The sequence below is a fragment of the Acanthochromis polyacanthus genome, chromosome 12 (assembly GCF_021347895.1).
Source record: "Acanthochromis polyacanthus isolate Apoly-LR-REF ecotype Palm Island chromosome 12, KAUST_Apoly_ChrSc, whole genome shotgun sequence".
NCBI classification, from domain to species: Eukaryota; Metazoa; Chordata; class Actinopteri; family Pomacentridae; genus Acanthochromis; species Acanthochromis polyacanthus.
In genome coordinates this window covers 28,712,773-28,726,509 of record NC_067124.1, presented here as the reverse complement: position 1 = coordinate 28,726,509, position 13,737 = coordinate 28,712,773, and the positions used below count along the sequence as shown (strand labels likewise).

General features: G+C 40.3%; 1 protein-coding gene across 1 annotated transcript; it reads left to right on the top strand.

The window, feature by feature from the left end:
* Positions 1-489: 489 nt before the first annotated feature.
* On the top strand, positions 490-13,654 carry rab11al (RAB11a, member RAS oncogene family, like). Its single transcript, XM_022199179.2, has 5 exons — positions 490-793; positions 6,180-6,375; positions 7,774-7,967; positions 9,620-9,700; positions 11,868-13,654. Exons 1-5 carry the CDS (start codon positions 754-756, stop codon positions 12,005-12,007), a joined length of 651 nt encoding a protein of 216 aa, XP_022054871.1. The 5' UTR covers positions 490-753; the 3' UTR covers positions 12,008-13,654.
* The last annotated feature ends 83 nt before the right edge of the window (positions 13,655-13,737 follow it).

Genomic DNA, 13,737 nt, shown 5'->3' with positions numbered 1-13,737 from the left:
GAAATGCGTATGGCTTGAAGTAGGGAATGGCTTATAATACACACAGCAGACTTCGATGTATTCAAAAATGTACTGAGTGAACAACAAAATTTCACAACCACAGAGGGGGACTTATAGGCTTTAAGTGTTCTTTGTCGTAGTTTAGTACAATTTCCAATTGGTGTGTCTATTTTTTCACATTTTTCTCCGATTTGTAAGCACGCATTTTAGTGTACTTCGCCTCTGACTCTCAGCGCGGCTTTGTTAGTCTTTGTTATATCACACAGGTAGAGTGACACGTGATACACAAGATATTTGTGATGCCAGCTGAGCTTCTCCTGTTAACGAACTTGACGCTCTATGTTACCTGTTGAGGCTGAGCGGCCGCGTACGTCATTCGAGGAAATCATGATTGGCAGTACAGCGGACCAATCAGCGGAGTGTCAGTGACAGATGTCGATCAGTCATTGACCAGTGGGAGCGGACGGGAGGCGGGGCTAAAAAGGTGACGTGACATCGCAGCCTCAGCAATGGCAAGTGACAGAGGGTGAGGAAGACGAGGCGAAACTTTTCTAGCTTCTAGTTGTAATTTTGCTAGTTTATCTTTGACAGCAGCAGCGGCAGGACCGTGTTGTTTATAGCGTGACAGGGAGTTAGCGCCGTCGTCGCCTGAGTGACACTTTCTCCGTGGTGGTCGCTCGGTGTCGAAGTAGCTGGAAACGCCAGAAGTTTGTGCGACTTCAAGTGAATAAACAGTCTTGGAGAGGAGAAGCTATGACAAACAGAGAAGACGAGTATGACTACCTCTTCAAAGGTGAGTGGCTGCGTAGCTTCAAGCTAGTTAGCTGAATGTTTCGCTTCACCTGTGAGCAAGTGTCACTCGATGCCGACTTGTCAACGGGCTGCCTGACAACAAGGTGGAGAACGACGTACTAGACAAAGACACCTGCTTCGAGCTGCTCGTAATGCTGAGTAAAGTTTGGCTTTAAAGCCGAGACGGGACACTGGAAGGCAGCTTATGGGACTCGTTTGTTTGAGGTCAAGCAGCATCTGCTGTATAGTCATCATGTTGCAGGCCAATGATGCAATCATGTTGGGATGCGGCGCTGGTCAACAAAGGGGTCATAAACTGTGACAGGACGACAGCCTCCATCTTCAGTAGAGAGGAACCAGTTTGGGCTCTTAGTTTTGTACCTGTCTGGAAGCGCAAAGACATTTGGGCGAAAGAAAAAAACCCTTTAACGTTTGATCTGATAATCACAGCATCTAGGTAATAATAAAAAGTTGGCAACATGCTCTAGTATTTATGTAGATACCCAGCAACCTCATTGGAAAGTACAAATCTTAGGTTTTGTTTTAAGATGTTCTTTGTCAAAAATTTTGTTCTGGGAGTGTCTGGGAATTAGATAGTGTTTCAACCTTAATGCTAAAATGTGTGTTGTAATGACACACAATGTCCTGCCCTCTGAGGAAGAGAAAGAGGAAAATAGGAAATTTGATGAACCCTTGTATTATGTTGACATTGCCTGTACTTCCTTATTGTTCAACCCCACCATTATGCATGTGTTAGGAATAATTGCATTTTTATTTAGAATATCTTGCGGCTTTAATGAAATTAAAAGGACGTGACATCTGGAAACTAGCCTTCACTTTCATTTAAAAAGAAACAGTCTGGATTATTAGCATTGTACTTATAAGCACTATTTGGGATCTGTTTGCAGTCACAGATTTTAACATTTGGCTTCTAAAAATTGCACCATTGTGCTTATAAAAACTTGTTAACATGGCTCTATCAGGATACCGAATAACCTCATTATAAACTTCTTTCTGGACATTCTGTTCCATGAATAATTTTAAGAGTGCCTGAAAAAATGAACACTAGTATTTAATATTTGTGTTGTGCTGTATATTGGCACAAAATGTCCTGCCCCCTGAGGAAGAGAAAGCGGAGAATAGGAAATTTGATTCAGTGTAGTGTTGACATTTCCTGTACTTCCCCATTGTTCAACCCCCCCAATGTTGAAAGTGCAAGGAGTAGTTTCAGAATAATTTTTGCTTTTTTCGAGAAAAAAAAGAGACTACATATGGCAATCGACCTCCACCTTCCTCAAGTATACATCAGTGTGGCTTATTAGTTTTATATCAATAAAAACTCTTTGTAGTTTCAGATCTTGACATTTGGCTTGATCTAATAACTGCACAACTTTGGTAAAAAGTTAACATGCTCTGGTATCTATGTAGATGCCCAAACGCCTCGTTGGAAAGTGCACTTTGTAGTTTCGGACAGCTACTTTTTGTAAATTCAGTTCTGGCATTAATTTGTTTTCCTGACAAATTAATAAACAATAATATTCAAATTTATATGGTAAAATTATGTGTAGCATAGTGGCAAACAAGGTATTCCCTCCTGAGAAAGAGGAGCGGAAATTTCATGACATTGCCTTCACTTTCTCATTGTTTGATACCCCACTGTTGCATGCGTAAGGCTGATAATAGTCATTTCAGAATCCTTTTTCTTAAAAATGTATCATCATTAGGAAAATAAAAGGTCTCTTTGTGGAAAAAAAGAAAACCTTTTGATGAAAGAGATAACATATGAAAAAGCATAATTTAGTAGTGTAGTAGTAACTGTAGTGACTATCTGATAAGTTAATAAACATGAATATGTGTTACACATTGGCACAAAATGTCTTGCCACTGAAGGAAGAGGAAAAATTTGCTGAAGCCTTGTGGTTTGTTGATATTGACTTCACCTCTACATAGTTTGACCCCCAGTGTTGCATTTAGAATATTCATTTCACAATCATTTCATCTTAAAATATGTCACCATTAGAAAAGTGATCACATCTGATGAAAGAGAAATGCAGTTAAAGCGTCACTGTTACATTACCGAAAGAAATACTTCATGTCTTTAAGCTTTGATTTATGGTTTTATCTTCATAATGACAAAAAAAGTTGTTCATATGCTCTAAGATACAGTTAAAATATGTATGGCATCAATCAATCATTTAAAGGCATCAAAAGTTTTCCTGAGGCTAGGTATTTCCCCTCAGTGTGTTGAAACACTGTCCTACCACCACAGGTACTGTAATTGTGGAGACATGGTCAGTTTTGACCTTATGGATATCTGGTAAGACAGGAGTTCAAAGTTACACCTTGTCACAAACCAGAGGAACTGAAGTGCTCATGGTCTGTTCAAATATACAACACTAAACAAGCATGTGTTGTCAAACTGGAAATACCTGCATAAAGCGAGTGTGTGGCCACGCAGAGGAAGATCTATTCTCTCAGACACACCAATGTGGTTTCAGGTGACCAAACTTATCTGAATCATGTGCAGTAGTGCAAGGGCGCTGATAAGGTATTGGCTGCCGTTAAACCAAGAAAATGTCACTGTGAGGGCTCTCCTTTGTTCTTACAATCTCCTTTTGTCCTGTGCTGTTGGTTAACATGAGTCAGGTTGGGTGAGTTCTCAATGAGTCACGTTAGCAGTTTCCTACTGATGGAGACATCGGTTCAGGGAGTTTTTCCTGCTGTCCTCTCGCACTTCCTTCGTTGGTCAATTTAATGCTATGTATGAGCCTCAATAGTGGCTGTTTCTGCTATGTCAAACTAACTGCTTCTCTTCTGGTCCTAGCAGGACATCTTTTTTCATTCACAACACATTTCACCACATAAAATAAGTAAATTATATGGTGTATTTTATCAAATGTTTTCAATCTCAATGATGCATTTGATTCCATGAAATCAGCACTGATAAAAAAGTAATAATACTGCAGAAATTGAAGGCTTCTCTTTTAGATAGTCTGACTAAGCTGCTGATTTAATTTCCCATAAATGGAAATTTAGAAGTCGGACATGTAATAGCGATCTTTTACTCCATTTACTGGGATTCAGTGGATATCAGTGTATCAATTAATCTCGGTTAACAGACAGATGGACTCTCAGTATTATTATTCTTCATTCCTTCATTCAGGCGAGGCTACATCACCCGGTGCTGGACAGTATAATATAATAGAGGGCTGACATATCTTTTTAGCTGCAGAATTCTAACTCAACAATAGGTGAGTGAATGGGTGTGTAACACAGCCATGGCATTACCTGTCTGATGGCTGAGCATGTAGAAAGGATTGCATAATGATTTTTGTCCACCGCCCAAGATGTTTTGTGCCAGATGAAATGGAGAAACCGAGAACGAGCGTATGCTTTTTCACGTGTAGGCGAGCCACACTGTTGGATCTGTCGTCCCTAAACGCTTCTCTCATTTTCATTATTTCTAATGAAGAAAATCATCTACTCGTTTCTACTCTACAGTATCACTGGCAAACTTGTAACGCACAGTTTGCCTGTAGAAAGAGCTGCCTTGCTTAAATGGGAGTGCAAGCACAGCGGCCGGTTGGTTAACGCAGTTTCAACATTCCAGAACAAGTTCCTATTTCTTAAGAGCAGGGTGCTGTGCTGGTGTGGTAGGTTCCTTTTGACAGGCTGACTCACCTGACAATTGTGGAAGTAGTTTTCTGACAAACACTCAGTGTGTTTCAAAGTACTCCGAGATGAAAATATTATGTTTACAGCTCTCACTGCTATGTCTGTAAAAAACAGGGATGGACTAATATGAATTTTCAGTGCTAATGTCAATTATTAGGAGGCAGATGACCAACTAGAGAAAAAAGGAAAGTCTTGGTGCCAAAATTTACAATAGCACAAAAACACTAACCTAAAACTCTGTTGAAATGCAGCTTTGTGGGTGCGACATTTCTCAGAGCAGTAAGAAGTAACACAATTTTAAAATTGATTTATTTGAATTGAAATTGTTTTATAAAATGAGGATACCAGTATTTGGAAAAAATGCTCAATATTGGATAAATTAATAGGCTGATAATTGCTCAGCCCTAAGTAAAAACCCACCTTAAGTTTTTGTGTAAACTAACACAAAGCTGCATCATTGTTTGGGATGTTGGCAGATTTAGTTGATTTTTTTATGCTTTGTTTGGGAATTTTAAAAGGGTCGACATGTAGTTTATAGCAATTTGCTATTTTTCTGTGCAATGAGAATGTGGGATTGTTGGCTTGGGAAAAGGTATAGTGAGCAACAAGGATACTCCCCTACCTGATGTTAGAAAGATGTGGGGAAAAGGGAGAACCTGCTACAAATAATCAGCTAAGTGGAAAATTCACTTCACTATCAGCATAAATAGCATCTTATGAGTGTGTAAAACAAGTCAACTATAGATGAAAAGAGCAAGCAGAGCAGGCAAACACATTTATTTACGTTCATATTCTGCTTGTTTAACAGAGGTTTGATAAATTGCTCATACTGTCTCTCTAAGAAGCAGATTTTGTTCCACATCGGGTGACAAACATTGTTGACTTTGACTTAAGTCTGTTTCATTGTTCAGCTGCAAAGTCGCTCTGTGTCCGCAATCCAGAGCTCAGCTTCACCCTTCAGCAAACATTCAGCGTCACAAAGAGCAAACTAGAGGAGGAAAAAGCAGAAAAATCACCCATCAGGACAGGTTTCAAATTGTCAACAGCTATTATCAGACATGATTATCAGCTGAAATTCTATTATCCAAATTGTAACAATTAATTTTCTTGATTATTGACCAATGATAGATCAACTACTAACAGCTTGTGCGTCCGCAATGTCAAAACCAGTGATTTTATGTTGATTATATACAGTCAGGACAATGTACTATGCAGTTATTTCTGCATACTTCTGGCTGATTCTGCTCTCTCCTTCATTGGTTTACTCTTTCTGCAGTCTGCATGTATTTCCTAAAAGAGCAGGTGGTTTTGGCATTGTGTATAGTCGGTGGGAATCCCCTGAGTTTCTGCTCTGGCTTGGCTGGCAGCCACACAAGTTCTAATGGAAATGAGACTCAAATTTAATTTAAAGAATCAGCCCGTCTAGTTCAGTTTCACTTCTTTGTGACACAATGGACTGTTGCATCAATGGTCTACCATGAATTTACAGCCATAGCCCTACACTGAGCTACATGTAGCTGACAAACACCCTTCAGCTATCATAGTTTCCAGTAATGTAGTCTATTCTCCACGTGTATTTGTCATTTTTTATATACACACTGAAAAATGAGATTCTGTTACAGCAACAAGTTTGAAAACATTTGCTTGCAGGTAAGAGTCAACATTGCATCTTTCAACTGTGTTCATTGTTTCCCTTTCTTGTTTCCATGTAGTGGTACTGATCGGAGATTCAGGTGTAGGGAAGAGTAATCTGCTGTCCCGATTCACCCGAAATGAGTTCAACTTAGAGAGCAAGAGCACCATCGGGGTGGAGTTCGCCACACGCAGCATCCAGGTAGAGGGCAAGACCGTGAAGGCTCAGATCTGGGACACAGCCGGACAGGAGCGATACCGAGCCATCACTTCCGCGTGAGTTCTGAGTTTATTACTAAAGCCTTCAGAAACACTGTTCTGATACATGAGTCCAGATACACTCATATCACACTGGTCACTTGAGAGCATCCTAAATTGGATCCAGCATACATTAAAATATAAAGAAGTTCACATGCATCAGGAAAAAAGCCTATCATTGACCGACACTAGTCAAGCAGAGGAATGCAAAAGACTCTTGTTTATGTCCTCATGCATGTGTATTGTGCCATTTTTAGTTTCGTTTATAGGATTGTTAACCCTCTGAACCTCAAACCTAGAAAGAAGCAGTAAAAAATAGGAAGAATCATTGCATTTGAAATTGTGATGACGGTCCTAACTACTCACCGGGGTTGTGTTTTGTTGGAAAACCTAGTCACTATCACGTCAAATTGTGATATTCCATCAAAGTTCATCATGTCGCATTTATACACTGGGCAAAAGGAAATTCTGTGCATTAGATTCTGTAAAAAAAAAAAGAAGAAAAAAAGCAGTCTGCACTCCTCAGGACAACTGTGAAGCTACAAGTGATTCAGCTGTGACCAAAAATCATGTAATATAAAATCATAGACTTTTTTGGTTGAACTGCAGGCTGTGTTTACTCAGAGCAGATAGAAGACAAGCAGTAAGATACTGACAGCATGCAGAGCCAACATTTTCTTCCAGTGTTGGTAACGCCTGTAAACACTTGGATAAGTGTTGCACAAGTTGATTCTATTCTTTCGTTTGGAAAATAAGTAATGCATTGTAACTGTGTCATAATACAAAAACACGTTTTCAAATTCTCTCTACTTCTAGTCTAGGTGGTGTTATTTCCATAGAGTTGCAGGACTTTATTTTGTAGAGAATAATTAGCCCACAGTAAGGAAAAATGTGACAGGAGCAAAGAAAATGGCCAGAAACTAGAGTTGAATAGGTTACATTCCAAACAAGCATTGTCCTCCCTGGTTTAATTTCAGAATCAATCAGTTACTGTTCTTCCATTCCTAAAATAGCTACTAAGTGATTATCAGAAGTGATTAAAACTACAAAATGTACCTTCTGCCTTGGGGCAGGACAGGTTTTGATAATCACAGCTTCCTCCTGTCTTTCAGTCAAGTTCTTTCCCCCACATTTGTCACTCTTCTTGGGTTTTCTTCCTTGATGTAGCACTCCGTGGACCAGCATGAACTGTGCCAAGACCCCACAGGCACTGACGAAATACACAGCGAGTGCAGCCAGTCTTTAATTAAAATAAGAATTGCCAGTCGGCTTTCATTTGTTGTTGTAGCCTCACGGTTTATTTCTTGTGTGTCAGAGCTGGCTGAGTCCACACCCACAGTGAAATCAACAGGCTGCAGCCAGAACGACTTGTATACTCCAGTTTATATTTTGTTCATCTGATCTCCTGTCATCCAGGTACTACCGCGGAGCAGTTGGAGCTCTGTTGGTTTACGACATAGCCAAGCACCTGACGTATGAAAACGCCGAGCGCTGGCTGAAGGAGCTGCAAGACCACGCAGACAGCAACATAGTCATCATGCTCGTAGGAAACAAAAGCGATCTACGCCACCTCAGGGCAGTGCCCACAGACGAGGCTAAGGCCTTTGCAGGTACTGTCACTGCAATGGCACTGTGTGTGTTTGCACATATAGCATGTGTCCTGTATTGGCTTGTAAAGTTGTGGGACTCATTAAATTATTGCTATGTTAAAACTGTGATAATGAGCATATGGGATTAAGTGATCCCTTGCTGCTTTAATTAGCTCTTTAAGCACTTAAAACATGTCATGTGCTGCTGACGGTGAAAATAATTAATGCTTTTGCTTCCTTCACAAGTTCTCCTTCAGTTTAGTTTGCGCTGTTTTTTAAAAGCCCTCTTAGCACGGTCTTTTTATATTCCCTTTGGAAACACCGGGGTTAGTAGTGTTTGCAGTGTGATACTGTAAGGCAATCTACTGAAGTGTGTTCACCGACTGACACATGTCCTTGGCTTGACTGCGTTCAAATACTTGTAAGAAAGAACAGCAGCAGGTCAAAGGGTCTAGTTTTAAATTGATTAAGCTTTCATTTATCTCAGCCCCTCTGAGAATTTCACAACTTTGTTTCAGAGCCTTCCGGTTCACTTCAAGTATATCTTTGTCACCCTCGGTTGTGTCGTGTGTTTACTCTCGACCTTGAATTTATTGACTTGTCCGATTTCAGTGTTCTTGCTTTGACTGTAAAATGACTCTCAGTAAGTCTGAAAGTAAGACGCTAAAATCCACATTTCCTGTTGACCCGTATTAGACTAAAGAAAGTGGTTGGCTCTACGAGTTAAATATCATATTTACTAGTCAGTCTTGGTCTGTTTGTACTGATTTGTTTTTCTGCACCACTGACCCAATTTATAGTACCTAGTTTACATAAAGTCCATGTTGTGGACACATCTGTACAAGTGTTATAATGCTGCAAGTAACAGGTTTCCTCAAAGAACAGAATAAGATGCACCAATCTGCCACCCTGTAATAGTAACAGTTTTATTCTAAATTTCATTTTTAATCACAATCTTCTGTATACTTGGAAACATAGGAAAAGCAGTAGATTATCAATGTTAGTAAATAAAACAATCAAATGTTCTGCATTTAGCAAACTAATATTCTGGTATTCAATTAATCAACCCTTGTAGCTGTGTTGTCCTTTATAGAAGTACAATCACAAACTTCTTGCAGTTTATATTTTCACCAATTTAAAATGAACTCATAAATTGTGTTTTTTATGATTGGTCTCCATTAAAATAGTTCCTGACTGGCTGATGTTTGTCTTTCCTGTTTGTTATAGTCTTTTTTTTCACAGAAGACTTTGCTATGTGATATAAGGGGAAAGCACAATTGTGAATAGTAAAGTTATTGCTTACATGCCTTAATGTATGTTGGTAATACAGTAGAGTAATCTTTTTAATGTGTTGTATATCTCTCAGCTTGTTAATCAGAATCTGAACTTTTGAATTCATGATTTTGTCTTTGTGGCTTACATCATTAGGTTCTAAATGTGTAAGAAATTACTGAGCACAGAAACCCATTAAATGTTTTGTGAATAGAAAATGGATTGATGCGAGCTGTCAAATAGGAAACTGTTGGAATAACTACATTTAAACTTTTCATTATGCAGAAATATATCAAACTCTGAAAATCAGTTTCAGTACAATCCACCTCAACTCTGTGTAATTCTGGCAGTCCTTTAACATGTCATGTTTTTTAATGTGCACATGTTTTCTTTTCTTGCAGAGAAGTATGGCTTGTCCTTCCTGGAAACGTCAGCATTAGACTCATCCAATGTGGAGCTGGCTTTCCAGACGATTCTCACAGGTGAGTTTCACATTTGTGTATATTTCTTCCAGAATCTTATCAAAGCATAAAGTTAAAGTGGGTTTGATCAATAAGGGGAGTGATGTCTGAAGCTTCTAGGCCATTTAACAGTAATTCTTTATATAAGAGAGTATTTATTTGTCTGAATGTGTTCTGTTCATCCAGGCTTTAATAGTTTTAATAACAACACCTCTTCTTTGCCACTAGATGGCGGCAAAGTCCATCTAATGAGCTCTGTGCTTCAGTCTCTGGTGTGTAGTTTGATGTAGGAAAACCACCTGAATTTTTTGGGGTCAAAAACACGAGTTATTGCCACCCTAAAAGACGAAGCAGTTTGTCAGTCCTAAGAGCTGCTATGAAGATCACAGAAAACCACAAACAGCTTTTTTCTGACTGTGCCTGCTTGTTTGAAAAAGATACTCTGACACCGGTTTACAAATATGTTTTTCTCAGGTAATGTCTGAGTAGTGTCCCTAGGAGGCATGAGGCCACACTAACAAGTGCGTTTTATGGTGGAGATTTGATAACATGGAGAAAAAAAGCAATTGTTGTGGCTCAACCCCTGGAGTGCCTAAAGGGACAATCCAACAGTGAGCGGCGCTTCCACTTGAGTTGCCCCAAGGGCTATCAGTCTGCAAGTGTGTGCCACTTGCAGTTTGTATTCTGCCTCTGCTCCACGTTGAATTCCCAGATGCCTCTGCTTGAGCCGTTTGAGCCACTCTGCCCACGCCACAGCTTTATCAGTAATTTGGAATTCCTAAAAACTTCAAACCAACTAGCCCTATTGAGTTAACATTACCAATTAGCTCATTAAAGGAGAAGAGCTAGCAGTGCTTTAGCAGACCTGTCAGAATTAAACTTAAGACCCAGTGGAGCAGAGAACCCGTTGCCTGTGCAGCAGCAGACTGATCGTAGGTCAGATGGGGTCATCGTGGTGGGTTATCGTCTGTATGTGCACAACAGCTGGGCCTGAGTAGGGTTTGTAATGAGTCATAGTTTGACCACCTGACATGTCGCGTCCTAGTCAGAGCCAGGAGTCTTGTTTTGCTTTAAAGGTTCTTGCTTCATAGGCAGTTTTTTTTATTTCAGGACTGTTTTGCTCCACATCTGGCTGTAGTTTAGAGTTAAAGTGGTATGCAACAGTAAGTCAGAGAGGTGTTTGCATGAGTCCTGCTCTCCTGCTCCAGTGGCATCTGAGCTAAAGTTTGTTGAGTGGCCTGTAGAAATATTTTGACAAAGCAAATGGATGAAGAAAAAACTGCAATTGAAAGCAAAGAGTTCACATGGGGTTTGAACTGCTGCAAGATTGTGGCCAAAATAGTAGTCACAACAATTTTGATCATCATTAAAGAATGATTATTTTTGAGTTTAAGGACAAAACATTTTTACTTCACTGTCACATTTATGTTGTAGTACATTCCTGCTAACCTACAAATCTTTGCATTCAAATAACACCTAAAATAATCTTCACATGAATTCAGAGCAACTCCTAGAGGCAAAATATAAGTAAAGCTGCAACCAAAATGCCTCACTTGCTGAATATCTGCTTAATGGACACAATGGCTTCCTAAACATCTCACATGCAGGCTATGGTAGCTATCTAAGTGGAAGCTCAGACAGGTGTGAGACCAAATATTTCTTCGAAAACAGAGAAAGATGGTGTTTTTAATGACAAATTTACCCAAGTTGAAGCCAGTTTATTTTATGCATATGCAGTGTTGTCTATGAACACAGCATTTTTTAGCATTAATATCACAGTCAATCATGTATATGTAACTGTGTGAGGCCAAAACCATGAATAATATTAGAGTAACTAAGCATCTTTAACTTGATTAAATGAGATATACTTGACCATCATTGGCATGCAGGGTCACAGAGGCCAAAAGCCTGGTTATGTATTACTTTAATGTCGGTATTGCAGTTGTAAAATGCATTGCATATTGTAGCTTTGGGGAATGCCTAAATTGAGACTTGATTTGTCCACATGACACAACGATGCCAGTTTAGGATGGAAAGAATCCTCCACTGCTGCCAGGAGTCTGGATAGAACAGTTGTTGTTCAGTTTTGCCATGCTGTTTGTCCTTATCACAATATGTCCCACTGTTGGCTGGATTTTTAGGCATCTACACATAACTTTATCCTCTTTCACCCTCCTCTCCTTCACAGCCATCTACGACATCGTGTCAAAGAGGCAGATATCAGGACAGAGCAACTCTGACTTTTCGCCGGCATCCAACGTTGTGCCCATCACGGTTGAACCCACCCAAAACTCCTCCAACAAGGGTGTCTGCTGCCAGAACAACTGAGACTTTACCACGGGGCCTCCTCCTTCACCTCCAGGCAAATGGAGAAAGAGCCAGATAGACACAGACAGACAGATGGACAGGGAAAATGGAGAGACAGGTAGAGAGATTCACACAAGGACACTTGTAGTTGCTTTGATGTGTCTTTTGTCAGGTTAAGAAAACTTAGAACAGTGTGAAGGAGGGATGGTAAAGAGGTTCAGATGGACAGACAGGGAAGATTGGCGTCAGTGGAAAGAAAACAGGTGAGGTACACGGTCCATGATCAGAAATGATTCACAGTCCTAATGAAAATTTAACACATTGTAAGGTCCCTTTTGTATCTCATCACAATTTTTGTCTTTGCAAACTATCCTGCCTTTGAAAGCTCTATTTTACAAGCTAGTAAATGCTTCCTTTCAGTTTCCCACTCCCAGGATATTGGGCAGTAAAAATCTACTTTCAACAGACTGAACTGCAACCCCTCTGCCGTCACTGTCCTTCCCGCTCTCCCAAAATATAGAGTATTTAGAAAATAATGTCCCTTACAATATTTATTGAACACTAGATTAACGCTTTGTTTGGCCAAAGGGTGAGATTTTCTACACTGATTTCTTCGCAGCAAAGGGAGCTCTCTTGTTTTCTGATGCTTTTGTCTACAATCTTTTCTCTCTGTGAAGAAGCTTGTAAGGGTAACTGTCCCCCGCTAATGGAGGGGCATGGGCCTCAGGTCATTTTTCCTAAATGCACGCGCTTGAATTTGGTCGAAGTCGGTTGGTTCAAGTTGTGTTCCAGCAGGCCTCTCAGAGCAATAACATCCCTCCCTAACAGTGACATGCAATTTCTTTTTGATTGCTTTTGATCTTTGTTTGGAAGGCTTTCCTGCTCTGTGCACACTTTGTACTCCACAGATGAGTCATGCTCTTACAAGCTTTGCACAGCGTTAACTCTAAATGAGATGGGATAGCTGCATCGCTGGTAGACGGGTTAACTGCTGACGCCCGCCTCAGCCCTGCCCTGAACATTCGGGTGCAGTGGCAGGGAGTTTGGTTTGAATGCATGGACAGCCCTGTACTGCTGCTGCTTCCTGCTAGCTGGAATGGATGGATGGATGGATAATGTTTCAGGGGATGAGGTAGTGAGGGCACTCAGCCCTGCCCTGCTCCTGTGGTCTCTGATGTACCCGAGATGGCTTGTTTTACTGTAAATGAAATCCTCCACTGCGTGCTCACCTACTCCTTTCCGTCTCTGTGCACTGTATCTAACTGGAACAGGACTCTGCCTTCTGGGATCTCCCTGAGGTCTGCCCTCGCTTTCACTTGTCTTTATTTCCTGTGGAGGGGGCGGGGGTTGTATTCAGGGTCCAGGATTGCGTTTGTTAGTATCTAATAGTTTAATAGATGAGGAAAGGGAGAAAGGACGGTAGCGTTAGGCGGGGCTTGATTAAATCCAAAGGTTATGGACACAGATGGTGTTTATCCTGCTGATGTGTTTCCACATCAACACAGACTTCTGTTGACTTCACAGCTCTTAAACTGGGTGGTGTAGGTTAGGGCTTTTTAAACATTTATTCTAATATATGTATATTTGGACTGCATATGTATAAATAAATCTCATTTGTTATAGCCTGTCTCTACTTGATGTTTTAAACCAATAAAGGGTGCAAAGAGCTGTCTTCTTCATTAGTGAATCTGGAAGAAGGGCAGAATTAATTGAACGAGTCGTGATTTTAGGTGCCATGATTGCTAATCACG